The 25,975-nt window shown below is 49.8% G+C and overlaps 5 protein-coding genes across 5 annotated transcripts; 4 read left to right on the top strand and 1 right to left on the bottom strand.

The window, feature by feature from the left end:
- Positions 1-115: 115 nt before the first annotated feature.
- F5J12DRAFT_897867 (uncharacterized protein) lies at positions 116-2,305 on the top strand (the record flags this gene model as incomplete). Its single annotated transcript, XM_051748063.1, has 10 exons — positions 116-285; positions 340-652; positions 706-782; positions 836-918; positions 966-1,043; positions 1,099-1,137; positions 1,194-1,468; positions 1,518-1,796; positions 1,971-2,015; positions 2,069-2,305. The coding sequence occupies 10 exons, from the start codon at positions 116-118 to the stop codon at positions 2,303-2,305; spliced, it is 1,596 nt and encodes a 531-aa protein (XP_051595133.1).
- A 170-nt stretch (positions 2,306-2,475) lies between these two features.
- On the top strand, positions 2,476-6,095 carry F5J12DRAFT_502146 (heterokaryon incompatibility protein-domain-containing protein). Its single transcript, XM_051739743.1, has 11 exons — positions 2,476-2,658; positions 2,712-4,467; positions 4,520-4,651; positions 4,700-5,030; positions 5,055-5,096; positions 5,146-5,269; positions 5,325-5,352; positions 5,406-5,483; positions 5,546-5,852; positions 5,903-5,986; positions 6,047-6,095. The coding sequence occupies exons 2-10, from the start codon at positions 2,716-2,718 to the stop codon at positions 5,911-5,913; spliced, it is 2,805 nt and encodes a 934-aa protein (XP_051595132.1). The 5' UTR covers positions 2,476-2,658; positions 2,712-2,715; the 3' UTR covers positions 5,914-5,986; positions 6,047-6,095.
- Positions 6,096-8,793: 2,698 nt separating this feature from the next.
- On the top strand, positions 8,794-10,210 carry F5J12DRAFT_922845 (uncharacterized protein; the record flags this gene model as incomplete). The annotated part of the gene is made up of 6 exons (XM_051749329.1): positions 8,794-9,027; positions 9,059-9,072; positions 9,160-9,304; positions 9,393-9,693; positions 9,756-10,039; positions 10,136-10,210. The coding sequence occupies 6 exons, from the start codon at positions 8,794-8,796 to the stop codon at positions 10,208-10,210; spliced, it is 1,053 nt and encodes a 350-aa protein (XP_051595131.1).
- Positions 10,211-15,630: 5,420 nt separating this feature from the next.
- Positions 15,631-16,241, bottom strand: F5J12DRAFT_897864 (uncharacterized protein; the record flags this gene model as incomplete). The annotated part of the gene is made up of 3 exons (XM_051748062.1): positions 15,631-15,672; positions 15,732-15,875; positions 15,945-16,241. The coding sequence occupies 3 exons, from the start codon at positions 16,239-16,241 to the stop codon at positions 15,631-15,633; spliced, it is 483 nt and encodes a 160-aa protein (XP_051595130.1).
- A 5,941-nt stretch (positions 16,242-22,182) lies between these two features.
- Positions 22,183-22,653, top strand: F5J12DRAFT_727827 (uncharacterized protein; the record flags this gene model as incomplete). Its single annotated transcript, XM_051741830.1, is given in 2 exon segments — positions 22,183-22,334; positions 22,350-22,653. Coding segments are annotated over 2 exon segments (456 nt in total), but the record flags the coding sequence as incomplete, so codon positions are not given.
- Positions 22,654-25,975: the final 3,322 nt, after the last annotated feature.

Genomic DNA, 25,975 nt, shown 5'->3' with positions numbered 1-25,975 from the left:
GTTGCAAGGTGAATGGCTTGGTGGGCGGATATCTCGCACCAGAGGGTACTAACAGGGGTCTTGCTGTACCCGAGCGTGAGGCCCATTATTATGTAATAGCAGCAGGCGAGAAGCTATGGAACTTATGAGTCTCGCTGCTGTCGGGGGAAGTACTGCTTCCTCTCTTTTCCCTAACCTTATGGCTGACCGCATGTTTCCTACCGTCCTCGCCAGTGTTCGTGGAAACGAGGAGCGTTCAGGCAGCACGCAGGCTGATATCTCGAGGCTTAGGGCGCCAGTACCTCCGTTAGTCTGCTTTTCCATCTAGGCACACCTAGAGGATTGATGAGATGGACACAGCTATCGTTATGCTGCCCGTTCTACGCCATGGCCGTGGATGGATCCTGATGTGGATGACAGTGAAATCTTTTTTCCCGGTGGATTCATGTTCTCCACGGATTCATGGAGGCAATACCCTCAGAACGTACCCAAGGATTTGGCGCCAGACCAAGTTCGGGAGAGCGGGATGTTTACTAGTTGCGCACACTCTCAGCTCTGTTCAGTTTATATTGTAGACGTGAGCGATGACGGACATTGCAACAAAGCCTCTGCTATGGACATCGCCGCTGATAATGTCAACGCACAAGCATTCTGGAAAACCTTGCAGCAGCCAGTGAGGATTGTTCTGCATCCTCATTCAGGATTGGCTCAGTTGTCTGTAAACAGCTACCAGATGGCGTTCGAATCAGGGCTTTTTTTGTCGAAAATCTATCCATGTCTGTCTTACAGATGCTGGGAACTGCGTGGGTTTTGCTTTATTCCTTCCCCCTTTACAACGATTCAATTATCTCTTTAGATACAAAATTGAACCTTCGTTTTTCTCTTCCTTGACAAACTGGGTACCTTCACGATATCAAGAAAATGTTGGCCACGAAGACCGTCAGTATATTCATGGTGTCATTTCGAATCACTCATGCGTTACACAGATATAACCGTTGTTCTCCCATTTGTTCGCACGATGCAGAAGCCTGAAGCTAGCTCATCACTAGGTGATCCATCCAATGGTACGCATATCATTTACTCATGTAAGCCATGTAGTCATGGCCTGAACCTTTCTAGAGGCTCAAGACATTGATCCTCAAGTACCCTTGGACCTAAGTAAGCAATGGAATACCTCAAATTTCTACCTATTCTGAAGCGGCAGTGATTTCTAGTTGATGGGATTGTGTTTCAGGACCTTCTGGCTATCCACATGGTCCGCTCAAGGAGATGCAATACCATCATATCATGTCACTCTTTGCCTAATTCGGAGAGGACATCTGGAACGCATATTCAGTCATTCGTGCAAAGAACTTGGGATAATATGCACCGGTCCAAGACCTTCACGAACTCGAAAGATCCGACATACCACTTTCTTGCTATACTATACTTTGCCATGTATGCATGGGACGAGGCATTCGAAGCGATACACCGTTACATCGACAAACTAGTAAGTGCCGTGATTGTCTGTTCTTTCATCCCTTTAGATGGTGGTTTAGGAATATGGAGTTTTGGAAACCGCTGATATACACCCACTGGCTTGTAAACGTCATGAAGTACAAGCGCACTTGTCCTATTATCAGCAGCTGCTTCTGGAATTCCACGAGTCCGTTGAATTCATAAAATGGCTGCCAAATCCAGTGATGGAAGCTGAAACAGAGCGAGAGGAGTCTACAAAATTTGTAAAAAGCGAGGCTGACAAACTGTCGCGTGAAATACGCCAGCTACGTTACCAAATACTCATGCAATCCGCTCGTTTGAGGAATATCACGGAGCTAGTTGGTGTTTGTGTTACCCATAATTTGCTTTACTGAGTTGCCATTAGGCGTTTGCAACCATCCATCATGAAGACAGTAGGGCATTGCAAAGATTAACCAGGAGATCCAAACATGACATGCAGCTAGCAAGTGAATTTGTTGGATCCGATGCTGCATCGCTGATAGCTTATGCAGTTCGCCTACTTCGCAATGGTCTTCTTCCCTGGAATCTTTATGGCAGTAAGCATGCAATTCTTGCCTAACTATGAGGTAACATATTACCCCCCTCCCAGAAGGTTTTCGAAATGAACGTTGTGGAGATCAATCCTGGTAGTCGCGAAACTCTTCGCCACTTCGCAGAGGCCACGGTCGCGCTAACTCTCGTGACCGCATGGCTGGTAATTGCTCTACAAACATATAGTTCTTTCTGGCTTCCTGGCAGCGGGCTTTGGAGGCGTCTAGCGTGGCCAATGTTCTACATTGCCGCACTCACCAAGCGCGCCTACCTAATAATAGCGCGCAAGCTCTAAGTTCCCGACCCTGGGGTATATGTTTCCCTTTGATGTAGCAGCGGATCAGGAGTAATAGCGAGGGGCGCAGACTCACTGCTAGATGTACGTATGTAGCGTATTCCTGTACGCAGCCACGCCTGCTGCCTCATGTGTGGCTCAAGCGCTCAAGCCTCGTGCACTACATATTTTTAGCATGATGTCGATAAGTCCCACCGCATTCAACGTTGTCAATTGCAATTGCCATTTGTCTTGTCAGGTCCATTCACATTTTTTCTACCTTCGTCGCTGATAGCGTCTTACCGGAATTCAGGCGGTTCGGGAGATAAGGAACCATATCGAGGTGGGAGCGCTTGGTACGACTGATCAATACGGTAAGTTTTTAGAAATTGGGAATGACTGATCGACGCTAAGGTGTGTGTACCAGCACCATGCGCTTGATTGACGTACTATTTTTCTTAAACTTTGAGGAGGGGAAACCACTGCGGAGAACCAAGCCGTTGGTGGAGTTCACTGGACCGTTGCTTGCAAACACGAAGTATGCCATATTGTCCCACTGCTGGGGCCCACCTGAGGAGGAAGTGCAGTTCATGGACGTCGAAGAGCTGCAGAACATGGACACTGAAGAACTGCAGAACACAGATAGAGACATGTTGAAGTTGCGCAAACGCAAAGGCTACCAGAAAATCCTCGGGAGTTGCAAACAAGCTCATAGCAATAACCTCCGATGGGTTTGGGTGGATACTTGCTGTATTGACAAACGCAGCAGTTCGGAATTATCTGAAGCAATCAATTCGATGTACCACTGGTATGCCAAGTCCGAGCGGTGTTATGCATACCTCCACGACGTGCGTACTCTTGAATTCCCCAAGAAACAAGAAGAGAGTTGGATGGCGTTCGATGGGTGGCCAATGTGGTTCTCACGTGGGTGGACTCTACAAGAGCTTGTTGCGCCCGACGACGTTCACTTCTTCAACCAAGCGTGGGACCACATCGGAACCAAGCGAACCCTTACGGGGGAGTTGTCAAGAATCACAAAGATCCCAGATTGTATCTTGACAGATGGACTGTCGTCGTGGCGTCTTCGTCCGAGTGTTGCCCAGATAATGTCTTGGGCTGCAAATCGCAGGACGACACGAATAGAGGACCGAGCGTATTCGTTGCTGGGTATGCTTGGCGTGCATATGCCAATGCTATACGGGGAGGGGAAGCATGCTTTCCGTCGCCTTCAAGAGGAAATCATCCGGAGGTTAAATGACCAGACTATCTTTGCGTGGGGTTGGTCGGTGAAAACTGGATGGTCAAAAAACTTCCTAGCAGATGATCCTAGTTGCTTTTCGGACTGTGACAAGGTCATCGCCATGAAGCGCGATGAGTTCGTCGGAATCCTTTCGAAGGAAATCCCTCAAGAGGAACTAAACAAGTTTCCACCCGAACATCTCAGGACATTTACCCTTAGCAATGATGGGATTCAAATATGGCTGCCGATTATCCCCTGCCGCAAGTCTGCGTGGCTTTATAAAGCCAGGTTGCCATGTCGCCTTTTGGACAATTCCTCACCGATCAGTATCACTCTGGGTTGTTTCGACTCCAACTACTTCAGATACTTTGGCGACTTTGATGCAGACTCATTTGCGCAAGTCCAGTTTCAGCAAGTCTTTCTCCCTTACCAAGAGAATGTGGAGAAGGATGACTTCACATTCCACTTGGAACTAAGGACACTCTCCTATGCCGGTTTTGCGCAGCCGGCGCTCTTTCCTCCGCGTGTACGCCTGTCTGGTACCTCTATTACGCTATCGGGGGCCAGCGATTGTGCTGTCCTTGTTTATTGTCGCCCAGATGGCATTTACCTCACCGTGGTTCTTCGTCACTGTCTTGGTGAACATTCGGTACAAGTCATTTGCGAGGAGTCCGAAAGCGGCTGGTTAGAAAGTGCTCGGCGTGCTTATCAGCGGGCAAAAGACGAAACGCTGGCTGAAGCATTCCAAATGTCTAAATCGTGGTCATCCGCCACTTCTCCGGAGCATTCTCAATTGCTCAAACGCGTCCACATCCCTCTATCTATACATGACGTCCGGTTGGTTTACTCTCGGGCACTACAACCGGGAAGCTGCACCGTGATTGCTGATGTTGTTGATTGCGCCGGTTGCTGCAAGTCTGCTTGGGAGGTGTTGGACGGTAAAGTGAGTTTCGTTCTGCCAAAGTTTGCGTGATCAAAGCATCTGAGACCCGTAGTTTGTTACTCTCTCCCATATCCCTGGCTTTATGCGTGATGCCGTCAGTTCTCACCGATATGATCCGTGCGAGTTTCATGTGAACTCCCATTGCACAAGATTTTTATCTACTAATGTTGATTCGACGATCGAAGTAAGTGACAGGATGCATCCCTCCTGATACCGAGTCTGATGGAAGTAGCCAGGTGAATACGGTCGCATGATGTGGAATGGGCCCTTTGAACGAGAAGGAAACATCTTCGACCTTGCCGCCACGCTAGGACTAAATATGCCTCATCGTTGTGTGGAACTTGGGAGTGGAGATAAAGGCGCATATCCTCAGGACGACTTCGTGGAACTGACTGGCCGGACAGGGGACCGTGTCAGAACTCTGGCCCTTCGCAACGCCACTGTTTGGTCACTGCCAAGTACCGAAGATATCTATTCCCTCATCGCAGCCTTTTCTGTTCATCTGTCAGGCCGACGCCTAGTGACAACGGTTATACGGTGTTCGGAGAGTTACTATAGAGAAGGTCCAGATCGTCACTACGGAAAAGGCTGGCTTGAACTCACATGGTCAGTTCGCACCAATAATCAGGGTGAGCCTTCGTTTGTTTTCATCACGTCCCATGATAAATATCGCAATAGTTCTCGGCAATACCAATTGGGAAAAACACCATACCCCCAGCCGTCTCTACACGTTGATGACGCCCTTAGCTTGGCACCGAGAAAATGCGCATGAGAACACAAGGAGTCAATTCGAAAGCATCAAGCACGTCCCACTTTCACTCGTGGTAAGCATTCCGAGGATAGGCTGACACGTGTAGTCTACACGTTAACAAACTATTAACGCCGGTGCGTCTGAGGATTTCTGACCGTTAATATCCTGCGTAAACTGTTATAAATAGGATGGGAACAAAGAAGAAAGGGAAGCAGCCGTTAGGTTCTTCGCAGATATATTCGGGGGGAAGTCTTTGGAAAACTTGGTACGATCTGTATGGAAATCCTCACTAACACCATTCCGAACTCATTTTCGCTTACTTCTAAGGTTGGTGACATATCTTTCTTCTCAGAGCTGGCATCCCTTGTCGCAGCCTCGAAAGCCGACAAGTCTACACACGATAACAGCGGGCGGAGCGTGGAGGGCGTAAATGAGCCCACTCGTTCTTATCCAATTTTACGACGCCCTTTATTAGGCCGCCGAACAGGTTTCCCTTTACAACGACGCACACAAGTTAGCACAGCCAACCGACGTTTGCCCGTGACGAGGGGAGAGGTTGACAGGCGTTCGGGATTCACGCATCCAGGTAATCAAAGGGACCTTGGTCCAGGATTCAACTCGTGCAGCTGTCAAGGTTTGTTGAACCTACGAGCGGTGATAACTACTAACAAAATCTTCACATAGGGGGCGACTAACCTTGCGTCAACGCGAGGGACAGCCATACGGCAAACAAGCGAGGAGCTGAGATCGAAGGGCTTCGGTCCGCAGGCATGTTTGCTCAAGTCCGGTAGCATGTTCGTACTCGCTCATTCCTGATTGTGAATGCAGTTACTTCGTCTCATTGGAACCATTTATATGAAGTCAGAGGATATTCTCACATTGTGAGTTTTCGCTCTGCCTGGCCTGCAACTTTGTGACAAGTACTCAACTGGATTCTAGCAATCCGGGTAGTGACAGCGATGCGCCCGAAGAGGATTTTACAGCGGTTTATCCCGCCGAGCTCAAATCTTGCCTCCGAAACCTGCTCGATCGTGTGAATAAGTTCCGAAGTTATCTTCAAACAGAAATAAATGACGATGAGGTGCAACGGGCACTAACAGAGGACATAGCTGGAACGGTTAGCGCCGGAGGGAAAGGCTCAGTACTAATTGACTAGTGGCTAATGACGCATATCGCAGATCCTCTTGTTATGCTGGCAAGGTATCCGCTGTGAAGTCAAACAAGTGCTGAAAAAGGCACGTGATTAATTTTATTCGCTTCTAGAACGTCAGTGGCCAACACGAAAAATAAGGTCGTGAAAGCCATCGTGAACGACAAACTCGTCGAGGACCAAGTGCGAAAGGCACGAGCGAAGGTATGTCATACACATACCCATCATGTGCTCGTAGGTTGCCAACGATTGGACTTCTCATTCCTCTACCAGCACCTGAGGAACGTGGGAGAGATGTTTGTGCAGAACGCTACTGACCATGCACCAGAATATCGTTCATATCCAATGCAACGGTGCGTTTCTCCACCGGGCGTATGGCGATGATGTGCACGCTAATGCCGAGTAGAGCATTCACTGATGCCGAAGCGGGCATTTCCAAATATGACTTATTACTAGCAGCACGCAAAGTGCGATCCGAGCTGCCCCAACCCAGTGAATCATCATGCCAGGACTCAGTAGCGAACGCCCAGGATGGGTCTATGTGTCCCTGATACTACTTGTTCCAACTTTCCTCTGCGATCTCACCTGTTGTCGCGAGCCAACCAGGCCTAGAATCAGAACCAGCGAGTTTACATCGTTGGATTGAGTCTAACGTTCCATCCAATATCGTGATCATCTTGTATTGAGAATGACTACCTAATTTGCGCCGCTCGGAGACGTGTACGAAAGCTAATCAACCATGTCTAAGAGATAAGCAAAAAATCCCAACGCCCGAGTGGTCCAAACGAGCGAAATACCTCCTACGCCGATCGTGACAACTGCTGAACCATAGGTAAGAAGTCGCTAGTCAACGGTGCCCACCGTCCCAGAACCCAACACTGGTCTCGGTAGTACTCTGCTTCGATGTGGGCGTGATGGGGAAAAGGAAATGGAGTTCCGACGAAAATGTTGCGATTTCTGTCACTCTACTGTAGATTGTTCCACCATTTCCCGCATCCGCTCCCTTGGTACGCTCTCCCTCTCATCTCCGTTGTCAGATCTATCCATCTACGCTTTTCTGTACACTGATCAGTACAGCAAACTCGCTAAAACGGGAGGCCGACTACTCGATGCTGGTGCACCAGTACCATGCGCCTAGGTTACCGTAAACATTCACCCTCTTAGACTTGAGGAGGAAAACAACTATGATCCCAAACCGAATTCCAGATGGACCACTGGTGCTAAGTTGCACAAACAGCATTATGGCACTGTTGGGACTTATCCCACTAGGGGGGGGGGGGGGGGGGCGCAGCGCGTGGATACGGAAGAACTGTGCAGCCCAGCGTAAGTCTAATAGATAGGGCGAGTCTCGCAACCGACAACGCCACGAGGAAGTTGCTGAGTTTCCAGTAAGCTCCTCAGACGAGTTTGGGTCGACACCTATTGTACGGATAAGCGCAACGATAGCTCGGACGTCAAGTTTGAGCCGTACAGAGAGGACACGGTTGAGCTGTCGCAGTCTCGACCATAGTCGATCACTGATCTGATCAGACACGACATGACGAACGATCGTCTGCATAGTATACAGACTTTTAGGGATTCGATAACCAGTTGATTGGCCACGAACGTGGACTGATAAAGCACGCGTGATAAGTGGTGAATTGATAAGTGGTTCGACCTCTCGTTGAATCGGAGATAGTGTTGGTTGAGGAAGTGGTATGCACATCTGCTCGACGCGAATCAACTCAAAATCCACTTGGGGCCATGCTAACTAAGCAGCTATTGAGTATGTGCAACGAAGTCGAGCAGCGATGAGTGGAGGAACGCGGGCAGACCTCGGGTAGTGCTTGTAGTGACTCAGGAAGCGTCAATGAACGTGGGTCAGAACCAGAGACGACTATCGAAGGACCGATTCTGCCGAGCAGTCCTGAAAGCGATAACCACTGCAATGACTCCGATTGGAGCTGGCTGTTCCTATGGAGTGACTCTTGGGCACCGAACGTCCCAATTAGGCATCTGTTGATGCTAACCAGATGAGTGTGATATTAGGGAGGGGCCATCATGAGGCACTGTCTGTTTAGCTGGTGATAGTATATAACCTGACAGAGGCGCTGCGCCCATCGAGTACATTCCAAGCGAACACTGGCAATGCAGGAGGGGCGTTGGAGACGCATTCCTAGTCGGACGTTTGACAGCAGGCTAATTGCACGTTCGTCTGAATTGAGTCAACGTGTCGAATTCTCCCATGCCGACGACACGTTCGTTCGTTGGCTTGTTCCGAGGAGTGGCTCGTCTTCGCAGGTGTCCATAACGAGGACTGGCTGGCTTATCGAGCGTCTGCTGCGGTGGCTGTCCTGTGTGCTTCCTTCACGGGTCCTCCTCGCCCCTCTTTAATACCTCGCGTGGGTCTCATTCCACGCCGGGGCCGTCTTTTTTCACGACAACGATGATCTCCCTCCCCCCCACTGATCACCTCTTCCATTCGACGGCTTTCCAGTCCGCCCTCGTGGCACTCACGCTCGCCTTCTATCTCTCCTCCCCATACCTGCCAACCGTCAAACAGCGCTCATGGATTCTCACCACCATCTCCAGCGCCGTCATGTCCATTGCCTCTCTCCCGCTCGCATACGACTACTTATCCTCCTACGGCGATATCACACGCATCCGAACACTCCAACATGTGGACGTATTGTGCGTCTAGGTTCTTCCAGGCCTATCTCATCGCGTTCGTGTTTACTTTCCCGTCCTTCGTTGCGTCTTACCGTGTCGTGTCTATGTTTCATGTCGGTCTTGGCGCTTGTGACGCAAACAGCGATATCGTATTGGGGTTGTTGCACTACCGGAGTAAGGTTAACTGGCTGACAGGTTGGGTGCACCACTCGGTATATGTCTTCGTCGTCGAGTACGCCATCCGTATGAACTGGAGTCACATATTCTGTTTGTGTGCAATCATGGAGGTACGTCCCTCGTGCTATCCCATCCCCAATGTCCACTCATGCGTCCCAAAATACATCTCCCCACTCACTTACCCTTGCACCCCACCAGATCCCAACTTTTGTTCTCGCCGTCGCCACCATCAACCCCAATCTCCGTTCCGACGTCCTCTTCGCTACAACCTTCTTCCTCACCCGTATCGCACTACACATCAGACTCGGTCTCTCCCTTTTCCTGCAGCGCGCACGCGTCTCAGAAGGATCGATGGGACCAGGCATTATCATGGCGTGTATATTTCCGTTGCATGCCTTTTGGTTCTCGGGGTGCGTCAAGGGTTTCGTGAGGCGAAACCAGCAAGGGAAGAAGAAGAAGAAGGTGGCGGATGGGAATGGTGCAGTTGTGACGAGACGTGGTGAGCTTTTGCCCCCTTTTTTGCGTCATTTCCTTTTACTCGCCCTGACCCACACTCTACAGAACACTCAACTGTTCCTAACGGCACCCCCGTCACGAGCCCTTTCACGAGTCCCCATACGTCCTCCTTTATTTCACATTCATCCCGTCTTTCCACGTTCTCTCGCAGACGCACAGCACTCCGACTTGCCATGCGCCAACGATGGGACCAATTTCGTCTCTCGCGTACAGGTCGACGCATTGGTGAAATGCGGAGACGGTTGAGCGACGTACTGCCGGTGCGGGAGTTGGTATACGACTATGTGGGGATCGAGAGGGGCGGTATAGATGGAGAGAACGTGAGGAAGGTGGGCGTGACCATGCATGAGGGCTTACCGATAGATTCAACATCGCTGGTCGCCCATCTCGCTAGCTCGTTTTCAGTATCCGAAGGGTTGGTGAAGGTAGCCAAGGAGCTGGACTCAGCAGAATCTGTGCCGGCATCTATGGGTTCTAGCTCGATATCTTTGTCGTCATGAACACCTTTCGAAATTCGAACGACTTACGAAAGACTTCGTGACGAACATACTATCTCTTCCTTTCTTCTTTCTTGGTTCGTTGGTGACATTTTGATACCCCTAGTCTGGTAACCTACCGTGTCGCATTCCATGAATGCGCTGGGCTATGCGGTCGATGATAGATGGAATACATAACAGAAGTATTTCTTCCTCTTGAACTACTCACGGTTATCCCACCGTCCGACCACCTGCAACACTTCTCGGCCCTTTCCCCCCTCTCTCTCATACCCCTCTTCTTTTGGGTCGTATCCCTCCTTCCCTATCTCTTTGTGCAATGCACAGATCGGGTGGGGGATACACAAGTTACATGCATACATACCTATTTTCTAGCAGTCCTTTACTGGGAATATCCTTTTACTTTTTGGTTCACATAGATATATGGTTTTCGGTGTATCACTAGTGACATGACACTTTACGCGTACGTATGTGAACGATGCTTACATGTATATGCTAAGTATGGGATGCGCACACAAGACTCGTGGACCAGCTCGGCACGGGACCGATGGATTTTGATTCCCGATTACATAAGCTGCCCCCGCAACCAAATAACATCCACGGAGGAACAAAACTAGGTTGGAAGTGCTTACGAATCCGACAAGTCCGTGACTGAAAGTTCGCAATGGGGTTCTACCCTTTCATCGACGACTACTCTCCCTGTCCTCCTCTACGTCGTTGAATATTGAGGTTTGAAACCTTACGAATGCTGGAATATTTGCTTTCATGCCGGTGCGCTGTGCACCATTGATAATTGATATTGCAGGCTCTCTGAGTCGGTGTACCAAGTACGTACGACGTCCCTGTTGGCTTGGCTAGCTCGGGTTGTGACGTTGCTTTCCAGGGTGCCAATTCTCCCTCCCGGAGACGGCGCTATCCCCGATCTGTATTGAGAAGGAAGATCGCTGGCCTTACCGGAATGGATGAGCTTGCCAAATTGAGCGTTTTTGATCTTCACAGCGCCAGCCGAAGAAGAAGGAATCCGCATGGAGATGTTTCAGAGAGATCGGCGTACAGACTGCCATAGTGCCCTCGAAAGCTTGAAGTCCGAAAGGTAGATGTAGTGTCGTGGAAGTCCTCTTCAACCGAACTCGGGAAAGGCAGCGTACTTTTTTTGGACGTGTGCCCGCTCGGTCGCATCTGGCGAATATTCACCGTATCCCATACGCAGATTGCACCTTGAAAATGCTAATAGCCGGCGGTATTGACAAGCGCTGTGCTCATCCGGCGCGGACACACGTGTATCACCTCCGCCAACTGGTGTGCAGTCTTGTGGCCAACCTGAACGGCTGCTTGCGTTCACAACCATTGTCAATGGGCAAGTCCGCGTTTGCAATTGGGCTCTCACCAATCTTTTTTTTTTTTCTTTGAATAATCACGATTTACAGCATGCATTCTTTTCGTACAAACAATACTGCAACACGATCGGCACAATCATACAAGATCAGTTCACACAACTTTCTCCCCTTGACATCCAACTACAAAGCGATGTTGTTGCAGCCAACGTAGACGAGATTGTTCTATGAAAAGGGCTTCAGTTAGGATCCCTGGCAGGTTTCCCACATTTATTGGCTACTTACATCCTGGCTGCTTTCGCAACAGACCGTCTGACCAATGCAGGAACCAACGGTGGCAATACAGCCGGTCGCAAGAAGAGGCCCAATGACGGGATCGATAGTGGCGCCCACAAGTGCTTCGATCAGCGCAACGCCGGCCGCGTTGTCCTGCGTACGCAGTTGGTCAGTCCTATAAGAGCGCGGGAAGCAAGATGGCAGGCGACGCCACGATACGTACAGAGACTACCGTTTTGCAGCACAGCGTACTACCGGAGGTGCACGAGCTGCCGCCACGGGCATCCAGAGCCCCCTGGGGCAGCTGCGGCGAGGGAAGCGAGGGCATATACTGGGAAGAGAAGAACGGAGGCGCGAGTATACATTTCAACTGAGTAAGGAGTACTGGAGGCTGGCTGAAGATTGAGGACTTCTCTGGGGAATATGGAACTGACTAGCAGGCATTTTATACCCCCAGGACGAGAGTGAGTACTTGTTTGCTCAAGGGATGATGACACGAAGACGGACAGTGTGCGTGACATTTTGGGCAGAATAACCACATGAGGTGGCCTGATTCATTTTCTCACATGTTCTAAGGGCGAGAGGGGGATTGCAGTGGTAAAATCTTCTTCGTACGTGACTGCCCCTGGACGTGATGTCTGATGGTCGATGGTCGCCATTGGTTATTCCCACTCCAAATGGTCCTCGAGGAGCAGGAACCGAAATCAATTCAAATTCTGCTCTCCCATTGCCGCAGACTTCAGGACATGGGAGCCATCCACTATAATTTCATCCCAATGTGGCCGAGCCCGACAGCAGACGACAAGGTTCAACCTCGAAGGTACAGCCCTTGACAGCTAACTACGCCCATATTTTGATAATTCTCGAATCAGGTACAATATAGTGGAGTGATCTCCCCTTCTGTTGACAGATGGGGGCATGTTTCAGACTTAATAACGCTCTGCATCGGCGGTTTTGCTTGGTAGGCGTATTAAGCATGGGCTTGGATCAGTGGAGGCAATCTTACGTCACGAGTACTCCGGGTTCCTAGTCCTCCATGTCGCGTTACGTTCAATAACATCAACTCGCCACGCGCGTCGCGGGTTATTGTGTACTGATCTGTATTGCTTTTCCGTGCCAATATCCCCAAATATTGAAAACTGAACCTAAGCCATCCTTAAAAATGAGGCTGCTGTGTCCCTCATGATGCAGAGTTTGACAGCAGCTAGGAGAAAATTTTTTACGAGTGCAAGGAACTGGCCACCGATCGGGTCTCTCTAAACCCGCAGCTGTACCCATGTTTTTGGTGCCCTGTCTGGGCTTCGAAAGTCCTTGACTGCTATTGCTTGGCGGGCGTTGGCGTCTGTCTCGAGTGTAGGCAATTGCATGTTTCTTCTACCAATTCTTTCAGGCGATCCCAAATGTCGCAAAATGTGAAATGCCTAGTGTTCTATCGTGTATAGTCTAAGCACTGAATGTTGAAGTATTGTATTACTCTATTATCATCTGGGCGCTTATTTGGCTCGACATTTTGCGAAGAACAAGGTACGGACATGCGTACAACACGTCATTTGGACTCCGGAAACCCATTTTCACCTTATTTTCGATATTTACAGCCGACGCTTAACAAACGTCATATGGGTCACCACAACTCGCGTTCAGCGTCGCGTGCCTCGTCGCGGTCTGTAGTACGACCATGTCTGCGACTATCGTCTGCGCCTGCAATTTCTTTTATCAGTCGGCACTGGGTTGGGTTCGCACCCCAAAATGATATCGTCGAAAAATTTTTGTTCTGTTTGTCCCAGTTGACCATGCGTCAATCCAAAGTCCTGTTTCCACCACTGCTCTCCGCATCGATCGGCGCGGTCTTACGACCCGGGATCCAATTTGGACACATGGCCTGCATTATGCTAATGTGCATCTATAGTATGGAAAGGCATAACATATGTACTCACTTCGGAAGTTCATCTTATCACCGTGTGTATGAGGGTTTGCGAGAAATCTGGCACAATTACCAACGCGGTATCAAGACAAGGTCGTAGTCCGCGGATCGAGCGGCGGTTGAAAAGAAAGAGGGAGCTCAGGCAACATGGATGCCGATTTCGTCGGATGCTCACTACTACCACCCGAGTGAATCGTCTGCAACGGGGTTGCAACTTTCCGTGTCGAGCTATTCGACATTCAAGGTACTTCTGACGACCGGTGTACGACAGGGGCTAATGGATTTCATCTCTGCGTCTGTGTCTAAGACTTGTGTTGTTGGCTTATTCGGTTTGAGACCTGTCATCTTTGTTCTGGGTTCCGGGACTTGCAGTGGCACCGTACAACGCACTTTGGCCATTCCTACTAACGAACGAAGACTACCACTTGCGAAAAATTCACAGAAAAAGTATGCATAGTCTACGCGGCGTCCCTCAGGCCTGAGATCATGCAAGGCTTCTAACACGATATCATCCGCACGATGGCTTTGGACTTCACTGAAGATGAGGATATGGTATAACTGTCTTTCGTTCTTCTGTTAGATCGTTGGACGTACGCTCAAAGAGTGGATAGCTAATACGATACATGTGCAATGGTACCAGGTCCTGTTGCCAAAGTGACGATCGTGCAAATCCGAAAAGCATTCGAGCTCAACACCTTTGTTGTTCTCTGCGTCACCAACGCTACCGTGTCGCCTATGATCAGACTAGGTGAGGGTCTCATCATCAGCGCTAGAACCGTCGTCGGTACAATGCAAGTCTCTCTCAGGCGCACCGGACACGGAAAAGTCATAACCGAGACCAGTGGTCGACGACACTAGTGCGACGTCATCGAATACTCTGTGCTGCGAGCAGCACCACACAGCATTACCAAAGGCCTTTATATGGAGCTCAAAACGCAAGACTCGTGGACTGGTTCAGCACGGGACTGATTTGATCCCGATCACGTAAGCTGCTCCCGCAGTCAAATGACTTCCACGGAGGGAACGAAGTACTTACTAATGAATCTGACAACAAGTCCTGATAGTTCGTCACGGCGCTCTGCCCTTTCATGGGCTGCAAGTCCCCCTGTCCTTCACTACGTCATTGGGGTTTGAAACACACAAATGCCGGAATATTTTTTCTCATGCGGGTGTGCCGTGCACCTTTGATATTGCGGGCTCTCTGAGCCGGTCTACCAAATATGTGCGGCGTCCCTGTTGACTTGGCTAGTTCGTGCGGTGACATTGCTTTCCAGGGTGCCAATTCTGCCTTTCGATGACGGTGCTATCCCCGAACTGCATTGAAAAGGCAGATCACTAGCCTTGCCGGAATGGATGAGCTTGCCAATTTGAGCGTTTTTGATCTTCACAGCGCCAGCCGAAGAGGATGAAATCCGCATGGAGACGTTTCAGGGAGGCTAGCATACAGACTACGACAGTGCCCTTGAAAGCTTGAAGTCCGAAAGATAGATGTAGTTCCGTGTAAGTCAACTCGGGAAAGGCAACGCACTTTTTTTGGATGTGTGCCCGCTCGGTCGCATCTGGCGAATATTCACCGTATCCCATACGCAGATTGCACCTTGAAAATGCTAATAGCCGGCGGTATTGACAAGCGCTGTGCTCATCCGGCACGGACACACGTGTATCACCTCCGCCAACTGGTGTGCAGTCTTGTGGCCAACCTGAACGGCTGCTTCCGTTCACAACCATTGTCAATGGGCAAGTCCGCGTTTGCAATTGGGCTCTCACCAATCTTTTTTTTTTCTTTGAATAATCACGATTTACAGCACGCGTTCTTTTCGTACAAACAATACTGCAACACGATCGGCACAATCATACAAGATCAGTTCACACAACTTTCTCCCCTTGACATCCAACTACAAAGCGATGTTGTTGCAGCCAACGTAGACGAGATTGTTCTATGAAAAGGGCTTCAGTTAGGATCCCGGCAGGTTTCCCACATTTACTGGGTACTTACATCCTGGCTGCTTTCGCAACAGACCGTCTGACCAATGCAGGAACCAACGGTGGCAATACAGCCGGTCGCAAGAAGAGGCCCAATGACGGGATCGATAGTGGCGCCCACAAGTGCTTCGATCAGCGCAACGCCGGCCGCGTTGTCCTGCGTACGCAGTTGGTCAGTCCATAAGAGCGCGGGAAGCAAGATGGCAGGCGACGCCACGATACGTACAGAGACTACCGTTTTGCAGCACAGCGTACTACCGGAGGTGCACGAACCGCCGCCACGGGCATCCAGAGCCCCTGGGGCAGCTGCGGCGAGGGAAGCGAGGGCATATACTGGGAAGAGAAGAACGGAGGCGCGAGTATACATTTCAACTGAGTAAGGAGTACTGGAGGTTGGCTGAAGATTGAGGGCTTCTCTGGGGAATATGGAACTGACTAGCAGGCATTTTATACCCCCAGGACGAGAGTGAGTACTTGTTTGCTCAAGGGATGATGACACGAAGACGGATAGTGTGCGTGACATTTTGGGCAGAATAACCACATGAGGTGGCCTGATTCATTTTCTCACATGTTCTAAGGGCGAGAGGGGGATTGCAGTGGTAAAATCTTCTTCGTACGTGACTGCCCCTGGACGTGATGTCTGATGGTCGATGGTCGCCATTGGTTATTCCCACTCCAAATGGTCCTCGAGGAGCAGGAACCGAAATCAATTCAAATTCTGCTCTCCCATTGCCGCAGACTTCAGGACATGGGACCCATCCACTATAATTTCATCCCAATGCGGCCGAGCCCGACAGCAGACGACAAGGTTCAACCTCGAAGGTACAGCCCTTGACAGCTAACTACGCCCATATTTTGATAATGCTCGAATCAGGTACAATATAGTGGAGTGATCTCCCCTTCTGTTGACAGATGGGGGCATGTTTCAGACTCAATAACGCTCTGCATCGGCGGTTTTGCTTGGTAGGCGTATTAAGCATGGGCTTGGATCAGTGGAGGCAATCTTACGTCACGAGTACTCCGGGTTCCTAGTCCTCCATGTCGCGTTACGTTCAATAACATCAACTCGCCACGCGCGTCGCGGGTTATTGTGTACTGATCTGTATTGCTTTTCCATGCCAATATCCCCAAATATTGAAAACTGAACCTAAGCCATCCTTAAAAATGAGGCTGCTGTGTCCCTCATGATGCAGAGTTTGACAGCAGCTAGGAGAAATTTTTTTACGAGTGCAAGGAACTGGCCGCCGATCGGGTCTCTCTAAACCCGCAGCTGTACCCATGTTTTTGGTGCCCTGTCTGGGCTTCGAAAGTCCTTGACTGCTATTGCTTGGCGGGCGTTGGCGTCTGTCTCGAGTGTGGGCAATTGCATGTTTCTTCTACCAATTCTTTCAGGCGATCCCAAATGTCGCAAAATGTGAAATGCCTAGTGTTCTATCGTGTATAGTCTAAGCACTGAATGTTGAAGTATTGTATTACTCTATTATCATCCGGGCGCTTATTTGGCTCGACATTTTGCGAAGAACAAGGTACGGACATGCGTACAACACGTCATTTGGACTCCGGAAACCCATTTTCACCTTATTTTCGATATTTACAGCCGACGCTTAACAAACGTCATATGGGTCACCACAACTCGCGTTCAGCGTCGCGTGCCTCGTCGCGGTCTGTAGTACGACCATGTCTGCGACTATCGTCTGCGCCTGCAATTTCTTTTATCAGTCGGCACTGGGTTGGGTTCGCACCCCAAAATGATATCGTCGAAAAATTTTTGTTCTATTTGTCCCAGTTGACCATGCGTCAATCCAAAGTCCTGTTTCCACCACTGCTCTCCGCATCGATCGGCGCGGTCTTACGACCCGGGATCCAATTTGGACACATGGCCTGCATTATGCTAATGTGCATCTATAGCATGGAAAGGCATAACATATGTACTCACTTCGGAAGTTCATCTTATCACCGTGTGTATGAGGGTTTGCGAGAAATCTGGCACAATTACCAACGCGGTATCAAGACAAGGTCGTAGTCCGCGGATCGAGCGGCGGTTGAAAAGAAAGAGGGAGCTCAGGCAACATGGATGCCGATTTCGTCGGATGCTCACTACTACCACCCGAGTGAATCGTCTGCAACGGGGTTGCAACTTTCCGTGTCGAGCTATTCGACATTCAAGGTACTTCTGACGACCGGTGTACGACAGGGGCTAATGGATTTCATCTCTACGTCTGTGTCTAAGACTTGTGTTGTTGGCTTATTCGGTTTGAGACCTGTCATCTTTGTTCTGGGTTCCGGGACTTGCAGTGGCACCATACAACGCACTTTGGCCATTCCTACTAACGAACGAAGACTACCACTTGCGAAAAATTCACAGAAAAAGTATGCATAGTCTACGCGGCGTCCCTCAGGCCTGAGATCATGCAAGGCTTCTAACACGATATCATCCGCACGATGGCTTTGGACTTCACTGAAGATGAGGATATGGTATAACTGTCTTTCGTTCTTCTGTTAGATCGTTGGACGTACGCTCAAAGAGTGGATAGCTAATACGATACATGTGCAATGGTACCAGGTCCTGTTGCCAAAGTGACGATCGTGCAAATCCGAAAAGCATTCGAGCTCAACACCTTTGTTGTTCTCTGCGTCACCAACGCTACCGTGTCGCCTATGATCAGACTAGGTGAGGGTCTCATCATCAGCGCTAGAACCGTCGTCGGTACAATGCAAGTCTCTCTCAGGCGCACCGGACACGGAAAAGTCATAACCGAGACCAGTGGTCGACGACACCAGTGCGACATCATCGAATACTCTGTGCTGCTCGCAGCACCACACAGCATTACCAAAGGCCTTTATATGGAGCTCAAAACGCAAGACTCGTGGACTGGTTCAGCACGGGACTGATTTGATCCCGATTACGTAAGCTGCTCCCGCAGTCAAAATGACTTCCACGGAGGGAACGAAGTACTTACTAATGAATCCGACAACAAGTCCTGATAGTTCGTCACGGCGCTCTGCCCTTTCATGGGCTGCAAGTCCCCCTGTCCTTCACTACGTCATTGGGGTTTGAAACACACAAATGCCGGAATATTTTTTCTCATGCGGGTGTGCCGTGCACCTTTGATATTGCGGGTTCTCTGAGCCAGTCTACCAAATATGTACGGCGTCCCTGTTGACTTGGCTAGTTCGTGCGGTGACATTGCTTTCCAGGGTGCCAATTCTGCCTTTCGATGACGGCGCTATCCCCGAACTGCATTGAAAAGGCAGATCACTAGCCTTGCCGGAATGGATGAGCTTGCCAATTTGAGCGTTTTTGATCTTCACAGCGCCAGCCGAAGAGGATGAAATCCGCATGGAGACGTTTCAGGGAGACTAGCATACAGACTGCGATAGTGCCCTCGAAAGCTTGAAGTCCGAAAGATAGATGTAGTTCCGTGTAAGTCAACTCGGGAAAGGCAACGCACTTTTTTTGGATGTGTGCCCGCTCGGTCGTACCTAGCGAATATCGACTATGTCCTGTGAGCAGATTACACTCTGACAATGCTAATGGCCGACGGTGTTGGTAGGCATTGTGCTCTTCTGGCGCGGACACACGTGTGTCACCTCTGCCAACTGGTGTGCGGTCTTGTGGGTAACCTGAACGGCTCCTTGCGTTCACAACCATTGTCAATCGGTAAGTCCGTGTTTGCAAGTGGGCCACGCTAATATTTTTTTCTTTGAATAATCACGATTTACAGCACGCATTCTTTTCGTACAAACAATACTGCAGCACAATCGGCACAATCATACAAGATCAATTCACACAACTTCCTCTCCTTGACATCCAACTACAAAGCGATGTTGTTGCAGCCAACGTAGACGAGATTGTTCTATGAAAAGGGCTTCAGTTAGGATCCCGGCAGGTTTCCCGCATTTATTGGGTACTTACATCCTGGCTACTTTCGCAACAGACCGTCTGACCAATGCAGGAACCAACGGTGGCAATACAGCCGGTCGCAAGAAGAGGCCCAATGACGGGATCGATAGTGGCGCCCACAAGTGCTTCGATCAGCGCAACGCCGGCCGCGTTGTCCTGCGTACGCAGTTGGTCAGTCTATAAGAGCGCGGGAAGCAAGATGGCAGGCGACGCCACGATACGTACAGAGACTACCGTTTTGCAGCACAGCGTACTACCGGAGGTGCACGAGCTGCCGCCACGGGCATCCAGAGGCCCCCGGGGCAGCTGCGGCGAGGGAAGCGAGGGCATAGACTGGGAAGAGAAGAACGGAGGCGCGAGTATACATTTCAACTGAGTAAGGAGTACTGGAGGTTGGCTGAAGATTGAGGGCTTCTCTGGGGAATATGGAGCTGACTAGCAGGCATTTTATACCCCCAGGACGAGAGTGAGAGCTTGTTTGCTCAAGGGATGATGACACGAAGACGGACAGTGTGCGTGACTTTTTGGGCAGAATGACAACATGAGGTGGTTTGATTCATTTTCTCGCATGTTCCACGTGCGAGAGGGGGATTGCAATGGCGAATTCTTCTTTGTACGTGACTGCCCCTGGACGTGATGTCTGATGGTGGATGGCTGCCGTTGATTATTCCCACTCCAAATGGTCCTCGAGGAGCAGGAACGGAAACAATTCAAATTCTGCTCTCCCATTGTCGCAGACTTCAGGACATGGGAGCCATCCACTATAATTTCATCCCAATGCGGCCGAGCCCGACAGCAGACGACAAGGTTCACCCTCGAAGGTGCAGCCCTTGACAGTTAACTACGCCTATATTTTGATAATGCTCAAATCAGGTACAATATAGTGGAGCGATCTCCTTTTCTATTGACAGATGGGAGCATGTTTCAGTGTTGGCGACGCTCTGGGTCCGCGGTTTTGCTTGGTAGGCGTTTAATTAAGCATGGGCTTGGATCAGCGGAGGCAATCTTACGTCATGAGTATTCCGGGTTCCTAGTCCCCCACGTCGCGTTACGTTCAATAACATCAACTCCCCCTACGTCACAGGTTACCGGTACTAATATGTATTCATTTTCTGTGCCAATATTCCCAAATATTGGAAACCAACCCTGAAACGAGGCTGCTATGTCCCTCACGATCCAAAGGTCGACAGCAGGTAGGGGAGAAAAAATTTTATGAGTGCGAGGAAGTGGCCGCCGTTCGGGTCCCTCTAAACCCGCACCTGTACCCACGCTTTTGGAGCCCTTTCTGGGGTTCGGAAATCTTTGACTATTATTCCTTGGCGGGCGTCGGTGTCTGTCTCAAGTGTAATCCGTGGCATGTTTTTCTAGCAATTTTTTTCAAAATGCAAAATGCAAAATGCCTAGTACTCTATCGTATATCGCCCAAGGACTGAATGGTGAGTCGAGCATTGTATTACTCTGTTGTCATTTGCGCCCTTATTTGGCTCGACATTGACATTTTGAGAAGAACAAGGTAGGGACATGTGTACAGTACGTCCTCCTTTGGACTTTGGAAACCCATTTTCACCTTATTTTTAGCCAACGCTTAACAAACATCACGTGGGCTACCACAACTCGCGTTCAGCGTCGCGTGCCTTGTTGCAGTCTGTAGTACGAGAATGTCTACAACGTTTGCGCCTGCAACCTACGGATTCTATTCCATATCGATCGGCACTGGGATGAGTTCGCACCCCAGAATGATATCATCGAAAAAATTTTGTTCTGTTTGTCTCAGTTGTCAATCTGTCAATCCAGTTTCGCCAAGGTCCTGTTTCCACTACTGCTATCCACACCGATCGACGCGGTCTTACGACCTGGCATCCAATTTGGACATATGCCATGCGTCGTGCTAATATGTGTCCGTAGTAGGAAGGAAACGTACAAGGTATGTACTCACTTCGGAAGTTCCTACCATCATGTGTACGAACATTTGCGAGAAATTCGGTACAATTTACCAACGCAGTATCGAAACAAGGTCGTAGTCCGCGGATCGAGCGGCGGCTGAAAAGAAGAAGAAAAAAGGAAGAAACAGGAGCGAGCTCAGATAACGTGGATGCCGATTTCATCAGACGTCCACTGCCACCACCCGAGTGAAATGTCTGCGACGGGATTGCAGCTGTCCGAGCTATTCAACGTTCAAGGTGGTCCTCGTGACCGAGTGTACGACGCTAATGGATTTCGTCTGTACGTCCGTGTCTACGATTTATGTTGTTGGCTTATTCGGTTTGAGACCGCCGTCTTTGCTGTGGGTTCTGGGTCTTGCACTGGCGCTGTACAACGCGGTTTGATCATGGCTGCTGACTAACGAAGAGTACCACTTGCGAAACATTTACAGAAAAAGTACGCGACGTCCCTCAGGCTCGAGACCATGCAAGGCTCCTAACACGACGTCATCCGCACGAAGGCTTTGGACTTCACCAAGGACGAGGATATGGTATAGCTGTCTTTCGTTCTTCTGTTAGGTCGTTCGACGTATACTCGAAGAGCGGATAGTTGATATGATACGTGTGCAGTGGTACCAGGTCCAGTTGCCGAAGCGACGATCGCGCAAACCCGGAAAGCATTCGAGCTCAACAGCTTTGCTGCTCTCTGCGTCACCAAGGCTACCGTGCCGCCTATGATGAAACGACATGAGGGTCTCGTCATTAACATTGGGTCCATCGTTGGTACAATGTGAGTCTCCACCAGGCGCACCCGACACGGAAAAGTCACGACCGAGGATAATGATCGACGATACCAATACGACGCCATGGAATACTCTGCACTATACAGCATCACCGGAGGCCTTGATATGGAGCTCAAACCATTCGATATCAATGTGATGCTCGCTGCACCGGCTGATGTCAAATTCAACATCTCTAAGATCACGTTCAAGTTGCCCCCCACTTTGTATTACGTTGAGTACGAAGAGCGGTCAATAGAGAAGATGAACCTAGCTGCGAACAAGAATAGTATGCGTACTGACACATTCGCGAGAGAGGTCATGTATTGATGCTCGCCGACAGCTTTTTGGTTCACGTTTGAATGGCATTAATGAGCTTACATGCACATGATGTCGTCGTCACAGTTTACCGATTCGCGACCTCCCTCTGGTATAATACCCTCCCGGGTGAAATTCATAGCTATGCCCAGGGCGGCCATCTCACACTCCTTATTTCCAACCCCACTTTGTCCACTAGCGTCAGTACCACCACTGCCACTACTATTAGTACCTATTGCCGCTCCCCTCAAGCTGTTCCAAAACCTTACCTCGACTGTTCCCTCAGTTGCCTCCTCCGAGTGCACCTGCATCTCTAAAATCCTGTGTGGAGTGTCGCATATCTTGAGGTACGCAAGTATATCCAACCATGTCATTGTCTTGCGCACGAGAACCGGCAAGTTTGAGAGGATGAAAGTTCTGGGAAATATGAACTTGATTACCAGAGGACATGATAGGGGATGCGAAATTGATGTTTAATGAGACGAGAGAGAGGCCTGTAAAATATACCCTATCCAATGGCTTGAATACCTTTGTCGCTCCAGTGGTAGTGTCGAGAATCGAATTGAGCTCACGAAATGCCTCCACAAGGCGTTCTGACATCTTCACAATGGGTGATGTACATAAGCATATACACACTCAGAATACAAAGTACTTGTTATTGGTGGTGACGAAGAATGAAGGATGCACTAACTCGAGACAGCCACACGAGAAGGTTGCGAATGACCAGAGGCGTCGAGATAGCCGTCTAAGTCTGGTCAGCGATACGCTGGTAAGTCAATGGCACTTTACCTTACTGGGTGCAAAACTAAGCCGGAAAACTCATTTAGGAGCTCCATTCCAGGAAGCTGCCTTGGTGCGCCGCGCTGTTGACTGGCACCTTTTGTTCTATGCCTTCTTTCTTCAGGGGCATCATTTACAAGGCTTGAGAGCGTACATTGAACACCCGTGCCACCTTTCAAGTTTCAATGGCTACATGGGTATTATCTGTGTCTTACATTGATCACATTGATCACCCAGCCAACCGATGGGGTCAGTCTTCCTTGTGTGTGCTCGATCTCATACTAGAATTCTTCAACTGGAAGTACTGTGTATGTTCAAAATGAGAACAAAACCAGATGAATCACATGTATGCACCTGCATGGAGCTGTCCTCGGGAAGAGCCCAGATATTGGCCCAGAGGCATATTCGCAGGGCAAGTATGGACACAATTCAGTTCTGAAGGCAACTAAAGACCAGGACAAAGTGCCCAATTATCGAAGCGAGAGTCTGGGCCCACGGAAACGAGATCGAGATGGAGGCTGCACAAAGACGGGACGACTCGGAAGGTGTATGTGGAAGAATAACTAGCTAGATGACCTGTTTCAAATGGTGGCTGCATATTGGGAGAGGTCTATGTAAGGAGTTCTGCTGGAACTCCTGTTTGTTGTGACTTAAGCAGATTCTGCATCATCAACCGCAGCGGGCCTCGAAAATTTCCGCCGTAGGTTTTGGTGGATTAATAGCAAGAGTTTGTACAAGGAAAACGGGTCTGCATCCCGCGGACCGCGCCAATGATTGATATTTTACCCGGCAAGCCGGACTGAAGCAACATCGGGAACAGGAAGTGTTGTTCAGCGTATATCCGTTCCTCACTGCCTAGCTCCTCTCATACGATACACGTACCTTAGATTCACTTCTGTGTATCTAGCATTGTTCCCGTGGGGCGACCGTATCTGAGTACGTGAGGTCTCCATTGGGCAAAGTACACACGGCGCGGTGAACCAGGGTACGCACTGGCTGAACCACCCATCTGGAAACCCTGCCAACGCCCTCAACTTCGTGTCCCAGGCTCGCTCTGACTGTGGTGTCCCATGTTTTCGGCGTTCTCTCATCACCACCTCCAAGCCCGGCATTCTTTCGCTCGTCATCTTCACTCAAATAAGACGCTCTTCAGCTCTGCCTCAAATTCTCTCGGCATGGCCCTGCTTAAAGACTCTCCTGTCGACTAGTTTCTGGTGAAGTTGGTACCAGTCATGACAGGTGGTTATAATGAACGCCAACGGATGAGGGAAAAATAAGCAGACGTGGACGGAGGATCAAAGATAGCAGATAACCTACCAGGATCTTAACCCTTGCCTCTCCTTGAGCACCTTGAACCCACGTAGTCAACTCACCATTTTTGCGGGATCGCCCCTGACGGTTAGACGTTGCAGAACCGGTTTGCAGGTTGACCAGTGATGCCCGTTTTTTTCTATTATCTGGCTGTTGTCAGCATCACCCTCGCCTCATGGTAGGTTTTCATTGCCGAGCGTCTCAGTACCGCTAAGAAATAGCTGCTGTGGCACACTGGATGTGTATTGACGCCAATGTGTGGAGGACCCGAATTCGTGGTATGCACGTTTCGACATACGAGGGAAAGCGTGCGTGGCCGGTGAAGCTTGAAAGCTTGAAGTCAGGGCGAGGACACAGCCACATTGGGCTTAGTCAGAAGGAGGGTAGACGCGGACAAGCACACGTTCTGTTTAGTAGATACATCATCGAGGTGCTTGCCTCGAGCTCAGCTCAGCGCACGGGAGGTCCTCTCCCACTGCTCCACTGGAAGTTAAAGGGGTTATGATGGCGTGGCGGCTAGGATAGTGAGGGCCAGTGGTAGCGAATGAATCGAGGGAAGGTGGGGGTCGAAAGAAGGTGTAGGGCGCTGTGGACTCCGAGTATGCCAAACTCAGATCCTTATGCTCGCTACGGCATTCTGCGCTTTCATCCATGACAGATCAGGTTCTCTGTCCTCTTCTACGTCATTGAGGTTCCGAACGGACGGATTTCGGATTACTTTCACGCGGGTACGCTGCGCATGATATTTGCGGGCTCTCGGGATGTAGTATGTACGACGTACCTGAACTGGCCAGCTCATGTAGTGATGTCTCTTTTCAGGGTCTCCCGAGGACGGCGCTATCCCTATCTATATTGAATAGGAAGATCGCTGACCTTACCAGAATGGATAGGCTTTTTTTGCCTTCGCAGCGCCAGCCCGAGGAGTTGGCGAATGGAACCCGCGTGATGATGTTTCAGAGAAACCGGTGTACAGGTCACACGGAAGCCCGAATCCCGAAAGATAAATACAAGTACCACGTAAGCCTTCTGCGACCGAACTCTCGAAAGAGGCAGCGCACTTTTTTGGAAGCTAAATCCTATATCCGGTGACAATAATGTTGCTGATGGCCGACGAGCATTGTGCTCTTCTGGCCCGAGTATGCGGGCTTAAGGCTAACCTGAACAGCGCGTTACATGCGCTCCTACAGTAAATTTCCGTCCTCATCGTAATAGCGCTATAGCAATAGTCCATTGGTAAATCTGC

This window comes from Pisolithus orientalis (genome assembly GCF_024613125.1).
Source record: "Pisolithus orientalis strain OTSU chromosome Unknown F5J12scaffold_61, whole genome shotgun sequence".
Taxonomy (NCBI): domain Eukaryota; kingdom Fungi; phylum Basidiomycota; class Agaricomycetes; order Boletales; family Pisolithaceae; genus Pisolithus; species Pisolithus orientalis.
Note: the sequence above shows the minus strand (reverse complement) of the source record. Positions and strands in the feature narration are given on the sequence as shown.

What these genes read in the sequence shown, in the direction of transcription:
- F5J12DRAFT_502146 (XM_051739743.1), top strand. Translation starts at nt 2,716, where the DNA reads ATGCGCTTGATTGACGTACTATTTTTCTTAAACTTTGAGGAGGGGAAA. An exon ending in AGTCAATTCGAAAGCATCAA is followed by an intron (nt 5,270 to 5,324) that starts GCACGTCCCACT and finishes TGACACGTGTAG; the next exon opens with TCTACACGTTAACAAACTAT. An exon ending in TTAACAAACTATTAACGCCG is followed by an intron (nt 5,353 to 5,405) that starts GTGCGTCTGAGG and finishes TGTTATAAATAG; the next exon opens with GATGGGAACAAAGAAGAAAG.